The sequence below is a fragment of the Thunnus thynnus genome, chromosome 14 (assembly GCF_963924715.1).
Source record: "Thunnus thynnus chromosome 14, fThuThy2.1, whole genome shotgun sequence".
In the NCBI taxonomy this organism is placed as follows: Eukaryota; Metazoa; Chordata; class Actinopteri; order Scombriformes; family Scombridae; genus Thunnus; species Thunnus thynnus.
The window spans coordinates 15,894,186-15,911,513 of NC_089530.1; the positions used below are offsets into that span (position 1 = coordinate 15,894,186).

Here is a 17,328-nt window from a genome sequence, read left to right on the forward strand (position 1 = left end):
AAATGGCATTTCAGTTCATAATTGCCTGACCCTATGTTCTCCAGGTCACCTGGAGAGCAGCAGCAAACACAAATGCTGTACACATGCAAATAATGAAAAAGGAAGAACTCTTTTCAGGGAACATGGAGTGTTATAATGGATTGTATTGTTGTTTTGCTTTTAGTATCTACAGGTTATCTACAGTATGCTGTGAAGCATCTTTTAATAGTTAAAGAAGGCATTGAGGTGTTTAAAGGAAATGCTACTAGTTTGTACAAAGACAACCAGTTTAAAAAACACACAATGATGCTGTGATTAATGTGATGTTCTGATATTTAGACCTACACTGTTCTGTCTGGTAGAGCCTCTAGCAACTTGTGCCCACTCCATTTTCCCCTTTTCAGTGTTGTGTTTGTTATGATTGATAATACTGGTTGCTTCTGTGCCAGCGAGTATGAATGATGAAAATCTTAGATGAGGAGGAGAGCGGGGGCAGGGGAGGAGAGGGAAAGATGCTGGAGGGAGGGCCAATTATCTTATTGTTTAACCCACTCAAGGTGGAGGCCCATCAATCTGAAACCACTTGCTCAAATGACTCATGTTCAGCCTGTATAAAAGTTTAATTGGCTTATATAATTAACACTGAGGGAGAAAGACATATGTGTGGTGTGACGTGGAGGAAAAAAAATTCCTGTCTGGATGAGAAGTGTACAGAGCCTCATAGATTTTGTAATTACAGGCTTAAAGTAAGTGGTTGCTGTTATAAACAAATAATTATTAATAATTTCATTTATATCAATCAAGACAAAATACACATCTGAAATATAATTGAACTTGATTGCTTTCCTTTCTCTGTCACTGAGCTGCTGTGTATGGCAGTTACCTTGGCACCTATGGGTGCAGCAGGCAGTTCTCTGTGCAGAGGAGGCACCACCTGACCCGCTGGGGGGGCGTGCCAAACGACACTCGGATCCGTGTCACCTTCACTGATACCTGTCCCACTTGCACCCTTCGGCGATGACAATAAAGCCATAGAGCGGTGCAGTCTAAGGTAAATACAATTTCTACAATAAAGCGTATAGGTGACATTTAAAAAAACACTGTCCTTTTTTTTCCCGTGATACCGCGCGTTAAATTTCCACTGGCAGAGACGAGGGGAGATTATGAGGATTTATGTTGACGTTGAGGGATTAGTGGACAGAGCCAGAATGAAATAGGCAATGTTTTGGCATTGATGTCGGCGCTGTAGCCTGAAGGAGCCAGTAAAACGCGTCCTGCAGGAGAAGGTGAGGAAGTTGTAACTAGGGGAGGTTAGATGCTGCAGTAGGAGACCATCATACTTGGGTAGCTCGCGGTTACGCGCTTTTTGCAGCTGTAAAGACGTTGCGCAGGAAGGGCACAGGCCTTTACGCGGCCGTGTTTACTTCTGCAGAGGTTGTGTTAAATCTGTGCTGCTTCGTTTAAGTGCATCGAAAACGTACGTTTGTAAAGGTCGTTTAATCCATAAACGAGCCTGTGCGCAATTAAGTCTCCTATAAGTGCGACGCGCTCTAAGATGCGTAACCTACAATCAGTCATTGTAGCTCAAATATTGTTTTCGAAATGTGACATTCAAAAAAAAAATTCCTTTCAAATGACTTGCAATAAATGTGACGCCAAACACAGGCATGCACAGCGTTTAAGAGATGCTGAGTCTGAACTCTTTCTAACCCCCCAACTTCCTCTGTATGTGTCTCCCTGCTTTCTCAGACATGAGTCAGTTCCGGGCGTTGGCGGGTGTGCTGAGGGGCGGGCGTGTTGGAGGGAGTCAGTGGCTGCGAGGGTGTGGACAGGGCCCGGCCAGGCGCTGGGTTGACCCCAGGAGAGGCTGCTCCTCCGGGGCAGCTGCGTCCGTTCCCTCGGCGGTGACCAGTAGCTCCAACTATGTGGAGGAGATGTACTTTGCCTGGCTGGAGGATCATAAAAACGTACATGAGGTAAGAGTGTGCAACATGCGCCTTTCTTCAACACATTATGACAGAAAAAGTTTGGAATATTTAATTAAATTTTTTTTAATTTGTTTTTTGTTTGCCCATGAATGGAAATTTGCAGAGGGGGAAATGCACAGCACCCCTGGCACCAGAGTTGGTTTTGCAGCTTAAGTACAATGAACTGCTGTTGCCTGTGTTGGTTTAGAAATACACTTCAGCATATTATATCAGACTAGAGGGCACTTAATGTTCACTAGGGCATGTATGACATGCTTTAGAGCATTGTCCTGGATTTCTGTCCAGCCTTTCACCATCATTTCACCATCCCCCAACCTCTCTCCTACATTGTGACTAAAAGGCAAAAAATAAATCTTTGACAGAGTGTCCACTGATTTTTTTATTAGTCAATAAGAAGCAGGGATAATTTTAGTGCATGTTTTCAATGGCCCTGTTTGCCTTTGCTGGATCTGTCTCTTTCTATGTTCCAGTCTTGGGACACATTCTTCCGTAACATCCAGGCCTCTAATCCGTCTGGCGAGGCGGATGAGAGACGCCCCTCCGCTCTGCTCCAGGGCCGAGTGCTGTCCCACTCAACAGACATGGCACAGAAAGTGGTGGAGGACCACCTGGCTGTGCACACTCTCATTAGAGCCTACCAGGTACTTCTGCCCAGCTGTGAGGAACACACACACACACACACACACACACACACTGACAAACACAGCTTTTAATGTGGATTTGTGTTATTTACAAATTAAAAGATTGATCACACATCTCATGGCATCCATTTAAATCTTAATGTAGTGTCTGTGTACAGAATTAAGATGTCATCTACCGGGAGCCACAACTGACTATTTGTATCTCCGATGTGTGTGTGTGAAAAATGCAACAAACAAAATCCACTTGACTTGCCAAAACAGATGCAACTGGCAATGAGAGATGTTTATACTGGGCGTCCTTGTATTAAAAGGAATATACAATTTGTTTGTCACTGCACGAGGTTATGCAAATTGCAAGATTAACTCTAACCTACTTACCCTGGCTGCTTTTTGAAAATGGAAATATCAAAGAGACTACTTAAACAAAACAGGTGGTAACATTTCCCCTCGCCCTCAAATTAATTCGAGGAACTATCCGAGGGATTTATTAAATTCTGTCTTTTGGCAAAGGCGCCACTTTTATTCCCAGCTTGTTGCAATCCTAGTGGGAATGAGTATGTGTGTGTACACAGACATAAAAGCAGTCCCACGGGGCTCTTTTCTCAAAGAGGTTGACCTATAACTGAATGTTAGGTTCTCCAGCTGTTTATACTCAGCATCATGATGGCATCACCTTGCTGAATTTTCTTATTCTTTCCTTGCCTGTCAATTTCTCTCTCTTTTTTTTTTTTTATACCTTTTCTACTCTTACCTTCCCCCATCTCCACATCTCTGCCTGTCTCCTTGTGTAGATTCGTGGTCACCATGTTGCCCAGTTAGACCCTCTGGGAATCCTGGAAGCCGACCTCGACTCCTTCGTTCCCTCCGACCTGATCACCACCATCGATAAATTAGGTGAGACTCACGACCCCCTGCCCTCATCCTAGGCATGTCGCACATTATGGACACAAACCAAAAGTCTAAATGGTGACAAGAGAAATATTTTTTCTGTCAAGTTGTTGTTGTCTTGAGTTGATTATCTTAACCATGAAACCCATTTACAACAGGCTGTATTGTTTCAAAAATACATGAAAGTGCCACATGTATTCTTGAAATGCTGATACAGAGGTACATGGTTGAAACTGCAGGTCTAATTATACATTTTCTGGTTCAGACTTTGTACAGAGGAGGTAAAGAGTTCCTATTTTATACCTCTCTCTCCTACCTAAAGGCATGTGGAGTTTACCTACAGGCAGTATATATGCTGATGAGATTCCCACTATAGAAGCCCTTCCCTCTAATTAACTCAGGATACTTGCAGAAGGATTTCCGTCTTAAGCATATTATTCCCATTACTTCAAAAGCTTAATTTGCTTTATAATGAAAATATCAGATTTTTCCCGCATTTTACTTCAATAACATTTCTGTATCCCTCTGAGGGTTTATACAGTACATACATGTGCGTCTGTACACGCATTATACACACACACATCTGATCCAGGGTTGCATAACTCATCAGACCGAAGAGTGTAAGTGGTATTTCAGTGTAAAAGGCCCTATCACGTTCTCTGCCAGGTCCGGGTTGGTCAGCCTAATGCTGTCATTAATCTCAGGCGTAGCTCTTGTCATTCTCCATTTCATTTAGTGGACTGAGGGTCGGAGGATGTGGGACGGCCGCAGAAAGCGATCGAAGTCTACAGTAATAGCCAGTAAAGAGGAAAGAGAGAGAGAGACATTGTTTCTGTTGGCTGCTGTTATCAGTGATCAGTGTGTGTCAGGACATAGCGTAGCATTATGTATTGTCACCAGGACTATAGCTCCCTAATGAAAGCTAATGACAGCCTCCGTGGCCCCTTATTTGGTCAGCTGATAGAACATGAGTCTATTCCTGGCCCCCTTTGTCTTTGCTGCGTTCCTAATATGATTTGCACCTGTCTCCTCTTATGTTGCCTGCGATCTTGAGCTTGACCAGCTCTCTCAGGTGGGCTTTGTCAGCACGGAAACTTATGTGGGGCGGCCGACACTGATGCTGTGTCTCCACAGGTCCTGATTTTGTACTGTCTAAAAAATACTGTACATCTTGGATAATTTTTTTTTCTAGCTAAGCTTTAATCTCAGTTTTTGACATCAAACCAGTTGACTTTGTTAAAAATATAGATTTATTTTCAGTTAATTCACTGCAGAGTCATACATACCCTGTTAATTAAATTACAGTCACTTAGGGATGCAGCTATCTATTATTTTCATTAACAAATAATCTGTTGGTTATTATGTTTTGTCAATTGAGTAATAGGGGAGGCTTTTACGGGGTTGTCCATTAATTGCAGTGTTAGTTGTTTGATCCCCAGCTCCTTCTGTCCACATGTTGAAGTGTCCTTGAGCAGGACACTGAACTCGAAACTGCCTTGCATGGTGCCATCACCATTATAGTGTGAGTGTGTGTATGAATGGGTGAATGTAAGGCAAATTATAAGTGCTTTGTCTGTTAAGGTATAAAAGGACTATATACTGTATATGCAGTCCATTTAGTCTATAAAATGTCAGAAAAATACTGATAATTGCCCATCACAATGTCTCAGAGCCCAAAGTGATAGTTTCAAATTGATGTTTTTTTCTGACTAACAGTGTAAATGTTCAGTTTACAGTTTTGAAAAAAAAAAATCCTCACTTTTGAGAAGCTGGAGCCAGTGAATATTTGCCATTTTTGCTTGATTAATGACTTAAATAATAAATCTATTATCATAATTGTTAGGTCAGTATTTTCTGACTTAACAAATGTATTCACATGATTACCAGAAGATGTGAAATAACTTAGGATCTCAACAGTATTAATTAAACTTTGATGAAGGCAGGATTTCTGGCATTATGAATGTTGAAAAGTGTGGAAAAGGATTTGTTTTGGGTGTTCTTTAGTTTGACTATTTGGGTTTTGTGTAGCTCTGTTGGAGAAGTGTGCTCCCTGCAAGTTATTAGCTTGTTGCCTCTGCAGTGAAGTACTAGAAAGAAAAAATAAATTATGAATTTTTAAAAAAGCTTTAACGATCATTAATTTTGAATAGGGAGGGTAGTTTTGTTAATACATGTTGATAGACTGGCCTTAAATCTCTTAATCAAACTTGTTTCACATGACGTCATCAAAGGTTTCTATGGTCTTGATGAGTCTGACTTGGACAGGAGCTTTCAGCTACCCTCCACCACCTTCATCGGAGGAGGAGAGACCACTCTTCCTCTGAAAGAGATCATACGCAGACTCGAGGTACTTTCTTTGTGTGCTTGTGTCAAATGTGACAAATGTGTTTAATCATGAGAGAAAGCCTTAACACTGTACCATGCTATTTGCTTTTTAATCTCTTCTTTTTCAGACATCCTACTGTGGTCACGTAGGAGTCGAATTCATGTTCATTAACAACGTGGACCAGTGTCAGTGGATCCGTCAGAAATTTGAGACTCCAGGAATCATGCAGTTCACTAATGCTGAGAAGAGAACTTTGCTAGCCCGCCTGATCAGATCCACACGGTCAGCAATGATTAAAGATCTAATGACTCACATTTTCTTGACAGCACGATACCTCACTTTTAGTTATAGCTCACATCAGGGACTCGCATTACATAAACAAAACTCTGGTTTGCCCATATATTTGGAAAGATAAACACCCCATTCTTCATGTGAGCTCATTTTCATCTTTGATAAACGATCTCAGGTGTCACTGGAGGTTCCTGGAAGTGATCTTATTGTTAGTGTGTGTAATCTTGTTAGTGTATTCTTGCTTGTTCCACATTGCTGCATGTTATCTTTGACTTCCTAGTTCCTATTCACACACACACACAGTGGTCCTGAAATAAATTTGCTAAATGCTTGAGTACAAATACCCCCAACCACCATAGCATTGTTACAAAAGTTCTTTACCGGAGCACCAATATCATCATTATCAGTCCGTAGCAGTATCAGCAGTTGTGTAAAGCTAACTGTTGGTGGCACAGAACATCCACGAACTGTTATAAACAGAACTTTTGTTTCATGTCTAGGTTTGAGGACTTCCTGGCTAGGAAGTGGTCATCAGAGAAACGTTTTGGCCTGGAGGGCTGTGAAGTGCTCATCCCTGCTCTTAAAACCATCATTGACCAGTCGAGCGCTGCAGGCATCGACAGTGTGATCATGGGGATGCCACATCGGTAATGTGAATTACAACCTCTCTATGCATACAGGTAATTCTTTTCCCTCCATTTGATACTTGAAGACTTTGTAAACTCTGCTTCCAGGGGTCGACTGAATGTTTTGGCCAATGTGATCCGTAAGGAGCTGGATCAGATCTTCTGCCAGTTCGACCCCAAATTAGAGGCTGCTGATGAGGTGAGGAAACTATTGATAGATGATGGCATGGAAGACTATCAGAGTAAAATAGGTCTGGAGCATTCAACTGATGCTTTATTTCATAACCATTTCTATGCCTGTAGGGCTCAGGGGATGTCAAATACCACCTTGGGATGTACCACGAGAGGATTAACCGTGAGACAGACAAGAATATCACGCTGTCACTCATGGCGAACCCCTCCCACCTGGAGGCAGTGGATCCAGTGGTTCAGGGCAAGGCCAAAGCTGAGCAGTTCTACAGAGGAGACACTCAGGGGAAAAAGGTAACAGTTACTATAACAGGTACATGATGGAAGGATACATTGGTGATGTAAATGTGGATTTGCATGACAGATACACTGTTACCTTGTGCTGTTGAGTCAGTTTCTATGATTCTCCCAGGTGATGTCCATCTTGATGCATGGTGATGCTGCTTTTGCTGGACAAGGAGTTGTGTATGAGACCTTCCACCTAAGTGAGCTCCCCTCTTACACCACACATGGTACGATCCACGTGGTGGTCAACAATCAGGTATGGGAAGGTTTAATAATAATACTATTGCTAATCCTGATGTTATTGATATAATTTCTACAACTGCTACTATTACTTATGCTATTTTTTATAATAACGACTGGGACCGTCTGGTGATTGTCGACAGGAAGATATGATCATATTGTTTTATTGTTTTACACAATTATGTAGTTTAAATTCATAATTTTTTCCAAGAAAACTGTAAATGAAAACTAACATAATGAGCTGTTAAATCTTTTTTTTTTACACATGTAAAGAGATTTTCTGATGTTATTCATCAACAGTGGAGCACATTTTGTTGTACTGAATATCATTTTGATAATTTTGTCTGTGATTTTAGGCTCTAAATGTCAAGTTATCAACTTTGAGATGTGATTGTTGCTCTCAGATTGGCTTCACTACTGACCCTCGTGTGGCCCGCTCCTCTCCTTACCCCACTGATGTGGCTCGGGTTGTGAATGCACCCATCTTCCATGTAAATGCCGATGACCCCGAGGCTGTCATGTACGTGTGTCGGGTGGCTGCAGAGTGGAAGACCACCTTCAACAAGGATGTTGTCATTGACCTCGTCAGTCACAGCCAAGCCTTAATCGATTAACAGGAAACACAATTACAAGCACACACATCTACACACCACAATTTTTGTTTTTAAGGTGCATGTGTTTTTACAGGTTTCTTACAGACGGTTTGGTCATAATGAAATGGACGAGCCCATGTTCACTCAGCCGCTGATGTACAAACAGATCCGTCGGCAGGAGCATGTGCTGAAAAAGTACTCCGACAAGCTCATTGCTGAGGGAGTGGTGACACTGCAGGAATTTGAGGTTTGTGATCTAATGCTGTTTGCTCTTGTTAAATATACAGTATATTGGTAGCCACTACTGTATGCTGGTTTATTTTGTATCACCATATGCTGGACTGTGTGCATTAAATCACACTTAGATATTGGAATGCCTTCAAGTAAATATGTTGTGCCAGCACTGCTGTATTTGGGTTTCAATTTACTGCCTCAGTTCAATCACCCAGCCTCACAATCCCTCACGTAGAGTATATATTGGTCAATGAAGTTGAAGTATACCTCAGATTCTGGCGCCATTCAGTGGAATCGCTGAGGTTCTTCATCCAAAACAGAAACTTGGATCGTAAAATCCATTCTGAACATTTTTTCTTACCAGATGCCAGAGAAATACTGCAGCACCTCAATGGTGCACTACTTCATGGCATTTGATGGACATTGTTTTCTGTTGTGTGGCCTGCTATTTGGACCCTTGTAAAAAGCCCATTTGTAATATAGCAAGGCAGAACCATTACTGCTGCTGGAGACTTTTTTTCCTTCTTTAATATGTCTCTCTCTCCCATTTTCTGTTTCCTCCTATCTGTCTCAGCTATGTACAGTTTTGGTTAGTCAGCTGTAGTTGTTTAGTTAAAGTAAAAAACTATCTATCAGTTCTTATACAGTATTTCTCTTTGTTCCCAACACACATTACCAAATGTGGATGCAGGAAGAGGTTGCCAAATATGACAAGATATGTGAGGAGGCATACACCAGCTCTAAGGATGAAAAGATCTTACACAACCGACACTGGCTAGACTCCCCCTGGCCTGGTAAGAACAATTACTGTCCCTGCATTTTGAAAGGAAACCTGATTACACAGAGGGTGGACGCAATGACGTGAACACCTGTACAATATAATGCAATCCAATAACTCTAAAACAAATACTACCTTTGTGAGGCTTATAATATTCACCTTTTGTGAAAGAGCTTTTCTTTTAATTGACTGCTTTCTCTGTAAATACTTTTTGTTTCTGCTGGAGTGACGCTGTGTCTCTCTGTAGATTTCTTCACAGCTGAGGGAGAGCCCAAGAGCATGAGCTGCCTCCCTACAGGATTGGATGAGGAGGTCCTGCAGCACATTGGCCAGACAGCCAGCTCAGTGCCTCTGGAAGATTTTAAGATCCACCCTGGTGAGTCTAGTCGCTCTGTGAGGAAGAATATTCAGCAAAGAAACAGGCTAACACAGTATCAGTGATACTGATAAGTTGTGCTAGAAATCTACACAAAGAAAACATCTCTATGGGATTCATGCTCCTGAGTAATCTGCTAAATATCTGTAAAACACATTAACCTAAGAGCCAGAATTCATTTTTGGATGTTTTTTTCTGCAGGGATGATATTGAGTTTTTTTTAAAGCAGTTTACCATTAAACACATCATTTCCTAACAGCAGGTGTTTTGCCTGCACAGCTGATCGGGCTCACGCTGTAGCCATTTAGACTGCCATAAGAGTTTTTAATGTTATTTACAACACAGTACATCAGTCCATTGCTTTTACACCCCCCTTCCCCAGTGCTCGCCTAAGATATCAGTTGTTTAAATTTTTCTTTCCCTGTGTATGTGTGTGTGTTCTGCAGGTGTGTCTCGTATCCTGCGCGGTCGGGCTGACCTGGTGAAGAATCGGCAGATGGACTGGGCTCTAGGAGAGTACATGGCCTTCGGCTCCCTTCTTAAAGATGGAATCCATGTGCGACTCAGTGGGCAAGATGTAGAGCGGGGCACCTTTAGGTGAGTCTGTGTAATCACAACTGAAAACTAAAAGGATCTGTATGATTTTTTATTTTTTTTAAACCTCTATGCCTGCTTGTATTAATGCTCTCTTCTGTACTAGGAGGAGGTGCTGTGATAAAGGATCTTCAAGTATAGTTATTGAAGGAAGAGTGTAAATATATTGATTTTTCCCATCTTGGTTTTTATAGCTTGGGAGTCTGTGAGGAGTCACACCCTCCACTTACTGAATGAGCTCACACATTAGCTTTATCTCTCATTACGATGACGAAGGGCTGGGTGATATTAAACAACTTACAGTGGAATTACATCATTTTGGAAAATATCCTTGATATTGTGGCAATGACTTGCACCATGTCATCCGACCCTACAATGACTCTTAAATTGATATTGCCCCAAATCTACTATTTTGAAATGAAATTGGCACATTTGTTCAGTCAGGGTCAGCAAGCCTGACCAGCCATAAAGGGTAAAGAACACTCTCTTAAAGATGGTGAATTAAGTAATTGGTGGCAAAGGGAGTCTGACAGACAGAAGACGTCAGCACAGTCTCCTGGGAACTGCGAAGCCCACATGGTGTTGTCATGGTATGGAGGGAACAAGTGACACATGAACAAAAACCAGCTCCCCCTTTCACTGTGCCTGTCTCATCTGTCCCCTATCATTTCTCCACCAGCCCATCTTCACTGACACAGCCCCCGCCCCCCTCTCAGCTCTCAGCGACATACATCACACTAACTAACCAGAGGCTACGGGGCTTCTTCTTTTTGTCTCGCATTTACCACTGACATCTACTTCTCCCCGTCCGCTGTCCCCTTCAGCAGGTTAATTTGCCTGGCTGAAAAAAATGACATCAAACACTTCATCTCTGTATCACCTGTTGTTTATTTACTTTCATTTCAGCTCAGATTTGGTCCTTTGTGTTACCTTTCTTTCTCATTGTACTTCAGCTATACTTTACCCCCTACCACCCTTTATTGCTTTTTTCCTCCTCCTACCTCCACTTTTCTCATCCCCCACTACTCTGTTTCCCTTCATAGTTCTTAGCAGCATATTGGCATGTTACAGTCGAGTGAGCCTGCTTGCGTATCTGCGATGTACGTACCAGCGCGGACTAATGGATTCAGTCGTCGTGTTTGGGTGGGTTGCATGCGTCGCGCCGTGCACCCCTTTCCCTGACTAATGGGGCCCCCAGGCAGAGGATGTGTGTGTGTGTGTGTGTGTGTGTAAGTGTGCATGTGCCTGTACACCTGAAAGAAAGAAAGAAAGAGAGACGAAAGAGGTTGGCACACAGTTTATGAAGCAATCCCAGAGAAAGACCTCATTCTCATGAGGTTTTTGGGTCTTCGAATTGAGTAAATTAAACGGGAAATGATGTGGGTTACCTCAATTAATGCTGGATGCTCTCCATTTCATTCTTTCATCAAAGGATTTCTTGAGGAGAAAGTGTATATCCTGCAAATGTAGAGCAAGGATCAAACAAAACAATTACGCATTATGTGCCCTCATTAGTCCATAATTATGGAGGATATTATTCAAAGGACTCAATTCAAGATTATCTGGTCTTCTAGGGGGTAATATATCAAATTCAAGATCATAATCAATAGATTTTGGTTATTTCCTGCAGTTCTTCCGCCAGGACCATTACATAACCTCCAGCGCTGCATGTGTGTCTGAGTGTATGTATGCGTGTGTGTAGACGTCGTTAGAGTGATGTTAAAGGGGTTTAAGTGATTGTCTCATCGTGCTGGTTTTGAAGGCTGATTCCTACACTGGGAGCGAGTGGACGATCAGAGCTTGTTAACGCTTGGCTCTTCGCTCCCATCAACTCTTGTTGGGCCTCATACTGACGGAAGATGAGAGAGAGTGCGCTACTCTTCATGAAGTGCCTGTATGGACTTGACTGGGGACTGTAGTGTTTGTGTGTTTAGCCTGCATCTTCTACTGGGTTAAGATTGTTCACAAAAATTCTTAGAAAATCTGTTGTTTTCCATCAGCCTAGAGTCCTGAAAATCTTTAGTTCGTGCGTCACTATCCATCTGTAGCAGTAAATACAGCACTTAGGTTTTTTTGTCCTAGATAGATAGATTAATTGATAATCTGCAGTGTAATAGATTAACCATTTAAGCAAAACTGGAAATATACTGCTATTCTCGGTTTTAGGTAATGATAAATGGGATATCTCGGTTTTGGACTGTTGGTTAAACAAAACAAGCAATTTATATTTATTGATTTTTTATAGACTAAACAACATATCGATTTATGGTAAAAAAAAAAAAAAACATAGATCGATCAGTCAATGATGAAAATAATTAGTAGTTGCATTAGTTGTGTCACAGCCTCTTAGATGGTTTTGTGTGGTCGTTTTTGGTAAGATCTTACTCCATCCATTAATGTCAGCTAAATGTGATACATTAATATGCTCTCTTAGTAACAGATGATGTCATTACATTGATTGATTTTCTATGCTCCACAGTCTTTTTAAGTACCAAACACAAATGGATGACTTGGCATAGCAGTCGTTATTTTTTATTTTTTATTTGCCTGTTTCAGTCTTTGCCTCACTTATGTTTTGCAGTCACCGTCATCATGTTCTGCATGACCAAGAGGTGGACAAACGTATCTGTGTTCCCATGAACCATCTGTGGGCCAACCAGGCTCCTTACACTGTCTGCAACAGCTCTTTATCAGAGTACGGAGTTCTAGGTAAGACTGAAGTCTCTCTGGCTACACAGCATGCTGTACTCTAAGTCATTTTGTGGCTCTGTGCAATGATGCCTGTGACTTCAGGTTTTGAGCTTGGCTTTGCCATGGCCAGCCCTAATGCTCTGATCCTCTGGGAGGCCCAGTTCGGAGACTTTCACAACACAGCCCAGTGTATCATTGACCAGTTCATCAGCTCGGGCCAGGCCAAGTGGGTCCGCAACAACGGCATTGTCCTACTGCTGCCACATGGGATGGAGGGAATGGTGAGAAGTAAAAATCAGCCAGGCTATACTACTTTAGAAAATAGAATAAGTATGTAATTCTGTAGATGAATTTTGATTTTGTTGGAATATATGAGGTGGGATTCTTCTTCCATTTTGTCATTATGTGCCCTGCTCTTGTTCTCTTCTGTCGTCAGGGTCCAGAACATTCATCAGCCCGACCTGAGCGCTTCCTGCAAATGAGCAAAGATGACCCTGATCACTTCCCTGTATGTTCACATGTACAGTTCATGTAAACACTTTCATTCCACTGTGTGCTTCAACAATCTCCTGTTTTATTGGCTATGCTAATGTCATAACCACTTCAGTAATGGCTTAAGTGATGATTGCCAATTTCTCTAAAGCTGATAAGTCTCTTCATTATGGCCTCCAAAGCGTTGATATTCAGCAGTAACTCAGGTCCCAAGGGTGAGCTGGTGTGAGGGAACATCAGGGAGGGAGCCACAGTGGGCTGTATCAGCAGAAGCCTACCAGATTCATTTACAAATGGGATATTGATCAACCTATTAGTGGGAGCATACCAAGGGATTAACATTCTCTGTGCAGTGTGTGTGTGTGTTTGGGGGGGGGGGGGGGGGGGTAGTACCTCTCTGCAGTACCTCTCCTGCCCAATCATGAGATAAAACATTGCTACAACAATAATTCTGTAATTGCATCTACATGAAGTTAAATTTATGTTTTCAGAGTCAATAACTTTTTAAAATTATTTTGTTATTCACTTCTTTTTTTACATAGGAGTTCAGTGGAGATTTTGAAGTCCAGCAGCTGAATGACTGTAACTGGATCGTGGTCAACTGCTCCACGCCTGCTAACTACAGTCATGTGCTTAGACGGCAGATTCTGCTGCCATTCAGAAAACCGGTAAAGCGTAACACTGTCTTCATTATATTTTATCTGTGCAGTGCTTCGCTTCAGTTTGTGCTTCTCATGTCATGGTTGTTTTTACATTTGAAACTTTGCATAGATTGCGTCCAAATTACACATATAAGCCATTGCTTTCCTCAAAGAGAAATCTAAAGCATACTTTACACTTACAGCTGTTTGGAAGATATCTTTTAAAAAACTGACATTAGAAATATTTTGTTTGACTTGTATTTATCTTTGAGGAAAACAGAGTCTGATATGTATCAATCAGAGTCTTAAATATGAATACGTGAGAGGCACAAACTGTAGTTATATCTTTATTTGCTTCATTATGACAGACATACTGTTAAAAATAACTGTTATAATACTGGATTACAGCCATACTTCAAAAAGAATCTCAATTTTCAGAAAACATTTACCCACCTTATATACAAATGTACTAAATGTTCCTAATTAGTACTTTGAAGTCCAAAAGTAGAACTAGTGTGGGTATAAAGTTTTTGAGTGTAAATAATTTCTCTTTTTTGTATTTGCACTGCTCTTTTTTTCAGTCTCTTACAGTTTTCAGCCACAGTGAATGTCTTAACTGATCCCCTGTCGCACATAAATGCAATGCTTTGCGGAGCATGAGAAAATTACTTCCTGAGCAAATTAGTGAGGGGGCCAGTAGGGAATAATATTGTTTGTTTTCTATGAAAAACTCTGAAATTTCAGACTTGGTCGGCTGAGCACGAAGGGTTTTATTTATTTGATTGATAAAGAAATGTTTTGTTTTCCCAATGCTGATGTTGCGTGTTATATGGTGGCAACAAATTAGCGTGAAAAGAGATAAAAACTTTTATCTCTGGAGTTTTTTCAAAGCCCACAATGAAGATACGGATGACAGAATCAATCTGCTGTTTGTAGCTGACAGAAACTGTCTCCCTTTGTTCACAGTTGATTATTTTCACTCCCAAATCTCTGCTGAGGCACCCCGATGCAAGGTCCAGTTTTGATGACCTGGCCAAAGGTGGAGTTTTACTTTACCTCATTGAAATTTGAGATAAAAATGTGTCACAAATGTTGGTCTACAGTTATGGGAAACATATCATATTTAATGTTTGCAGGCAGTACATTCAAAAGGATTATTCCAGATGTGGGAGCTGCCAGTCAAAGCCCAGGCCAAGTGAAAAGGGTGATCTTCTGCACTGGCAAAGTCTACTATGAACTGGCTAAAGAGAGGAAACGGCAAAACCTGGAGAGAGACATCGCCATCATCAGACTTGAACAGGTGATTCATCCTTCTCCACTGTTTGTTTCTTATTCCACTTATTTAATTCTTCTTCCACTTAATCTGCGGCTTCCCCTTCAGATCTCTCCATTCCCATTTGACCTGGTCAGAGCAGAGGCAGAAAAATATGCCAATGCTGAGCTGGTCTGGTGTCAGGAGGAGCACAAGAACATGGGTTACTATGATTACGTCCGGCCACGTTTCCTCACAGTGGTGGCCAACAAGAAACCCATTTGGTAAGCGTTTCTGTTCACTTGTCATCCGATTTGTTCATGACACGTGCACATTAGAACAATGCAGTGAGAGAATCAGGTGAAATCATGTCAGGGGTGACACAATGACACAAACCTTTAATGTTTCTCTCAGGTATGTGGGACGGGACCCTGCAGCCGCTCCTGCAACAGGGAACAAGTCCACCCACCTCAATGAGCTGAAGAGGTTCATGGACACAGCTTTCAACCTGAGCGCCTTTGAGGGGAGGGACATGTAATGGAGCTGTGGAACGTGAGACAAGCTGGAGGTGCAGTTTCATCTCCAATAACCATGGGCAATTTAAGTCTTGATGTGGGAAAGAGGCAGAGCTCTTTTAAATTTGAGACAATCTGGAGCATAGCCTAATGTTTTTAGTGAACATTATTTTACCCCTTTTTACCTTATGTGAAAGATAACTCTGTCACACTGACTGACTTATGCCTGAATCAGACTACACAACATTTATGTCTTTCATGACCTGCGACTACTATAGTGTCAGAAGTGCCACGGAAGACATCCTAGATGTTATCAAACTAGGCGAGAGAAGACAAGAAATTGTCAAACTCACACTCACTCTGTCAGGGCCTTACAAAGTCTCCTAAATGCAGAATCATTTGTTTTCCACTGTGACGCACTACATGGGATAGAATGACAAATTATTGCGCTCTGCAATGGTTTTCGTTCCCTGGCCATACCCCGTGTCAAGTGAAGGCAAGTCACTTTTATTTATATAATTCAAAATCACAAGTTTGCCTCAAATGGCTTTACAATCCTTAAACCCTGGATTCAGATAAGAAAAACCTCCACAAAAAATAAATGGTTACAGTTGGTGGATCGAGCTATTTTCCTGTCTGATCCTGGCTTTACAGGGAGAATCTGCACTTTATTCAATCAACACTACTCAGCAAGGGGCCTTTATGAAGGCTTTTACAGAATAAGCACAGTCACCACAAAGATTTTTATCCTCGAAAGGGTGCTACACCTCCAACATCTCTGTTTCAAAATAAACATTCCTTGCAAAATATTATACAGACAGTAAATAAAATCATTCAGTCACAGAACTGTCTCTTTAGCAACTACTATACTGTAGATGAGTGGTGAAGTAGCAATAGTGCACTCTTTGTAGCCCTAATAATAATAAAACTAAGATTCCTGACAATCATTGTTATTGCAGTAGCTTTAGTACAGTAGATACCTCCATTACTGCTATGCTGAATAGTATTAGTAGTATTGATTTGTATTATATTGATTTTGTAGATGAATAGTTGATGCTACAAGACGCACAATAAACACCACACTGGTGTACTTATAATTAATGTGAATTATACATATCACAGGTATGAAGACTGTTCCTGAAATTTAACACATCAGTAGGTTTAGTGCCTGTATTTGCTTTGGCTATCTTAGCTGTTAGTGGAGGAGTCTGTATTTATTGTCACACCTCACTTCATCAGGAGACATGAGCCAGCTGGCACAGAGACTTGCAGCAGTGTTTTCTACTTAGGACATAAGGCTCAGCTTCGTCTTTGGAGGCTGAAGGATGCACACACACAAAAACACAGCAAAGTCTTGGATGCTTTGAGAGCAATACTGACGCTTCGTTGTCACATTTAAACCCCCAGGTATTAAACAGGATTGATGTTAGTTACCTCTGTGCTTTGAAACGCTACTTTAAATTATGCTTATTGTTCAGCTGTACTGTAGCTTACCTTGTAGCTGGGAGATTTAACTATAAGCCATACCCAAACATAAATTTACATATCTAATGTTTTTACATGTGTTAGTTTATTAATGAAAAAAAAATGTACTGGAACATACAAAACTTGTTGGAGCTGCACTTTACTTGGAATAATGACATATGCAATAAAATATGTTTAACAACGTGCTTTGGTTGTGATGTTTAGTTGCAGATAATTTACGGTTT

General features: G+C 41.3%; 1 protein-coding gene across 2 annotated transcripts; it reads left to right on the forward strand.

The window, feature by feature from the left end:
• Positions 1 to 885: 885 nt before the first annotated feature.
• ogdhl (oxoglutarate dehydrogenase L) lies at positions 886 to 17,289 on the forward strand. 2 transcript variants are annotated; one of them, XM_067610194.1, is made up of 23 exons: positions 886 to 1,030; positions 1,729 to 1,955; positions 2,438 to 2,608; positions 3,400 to 3,502; positions 5,728 to 5,843; positions 5,950 to 6,104; positions 6,614 to 6,760; positions 6,848 to 6,938; positions 7,043 to 7,222; positions 7,341 to 7,469; positions 7,858 to 8,037; positions 8,141 to 8,293; positions 8,972 to 9,074; positions 9,306 to 9,434; positions 9,881 to 10,031; positions 12,610 to 12,737; positions 12,822 to 13,000; positions 13,156 to 13,227; positions 13,754 to 13,879; positions 14,819 to 14,891; positions 14,989 to 15,152; positions 15,234 to 15,388; positions 15,519 to 17,289. In XM_067610194.1, exons 2-23 carry the CDS (start codon positions 1,731 to 1,733, stop codon positions 15,640 to 15,642), a joined length of 3,054 nt encoding a protein of 1,017 aa, XP_067466295.1. In that variant the 5' UTR covers positions 886 to 1,030; positions 1,729 to 1,730; the 3' UTR covers positions 15,643 to 17,289. The 2 variants fall into 2 exon arrangements, with proteins under 2 accessions (XP_067466295.1, XP_067466296.1); XM_067610195.1 differs by lacking the exon at positions 886 to 1,030 and adding an exon at positions 1,135 to 1,265.
• The last annotated feature ends 39 nt before the right edge of the window (positions 17,290 to 17,328 follow it).

Excerpts from the sequence above, each read along its gene's own strand:
- ogdhl (XM_067610194.1), top strand. The coding sequence starts at position 1,731 with ATGAGTCAGTTCCGGGCGTTGGCGGGTGTGCTGAGGGGCGGGCGTGTT. Across the intron at positions 9,075-9,305 it reads GCTAGACTCCCCCTGGCCTG|ATTTCTTCACAGCTGAGGGA; the intron begins GTAAGAACAATT and ends GTCTCTCTGTAG. Across the intron at positions 13,880-14,818 it reads TGCTGCCATTCAGAAAACCG|TTGATTATTTTCACTCCCAA; the intron begins GTAAAGCGTAAC and ends CTTTGTTCACAG.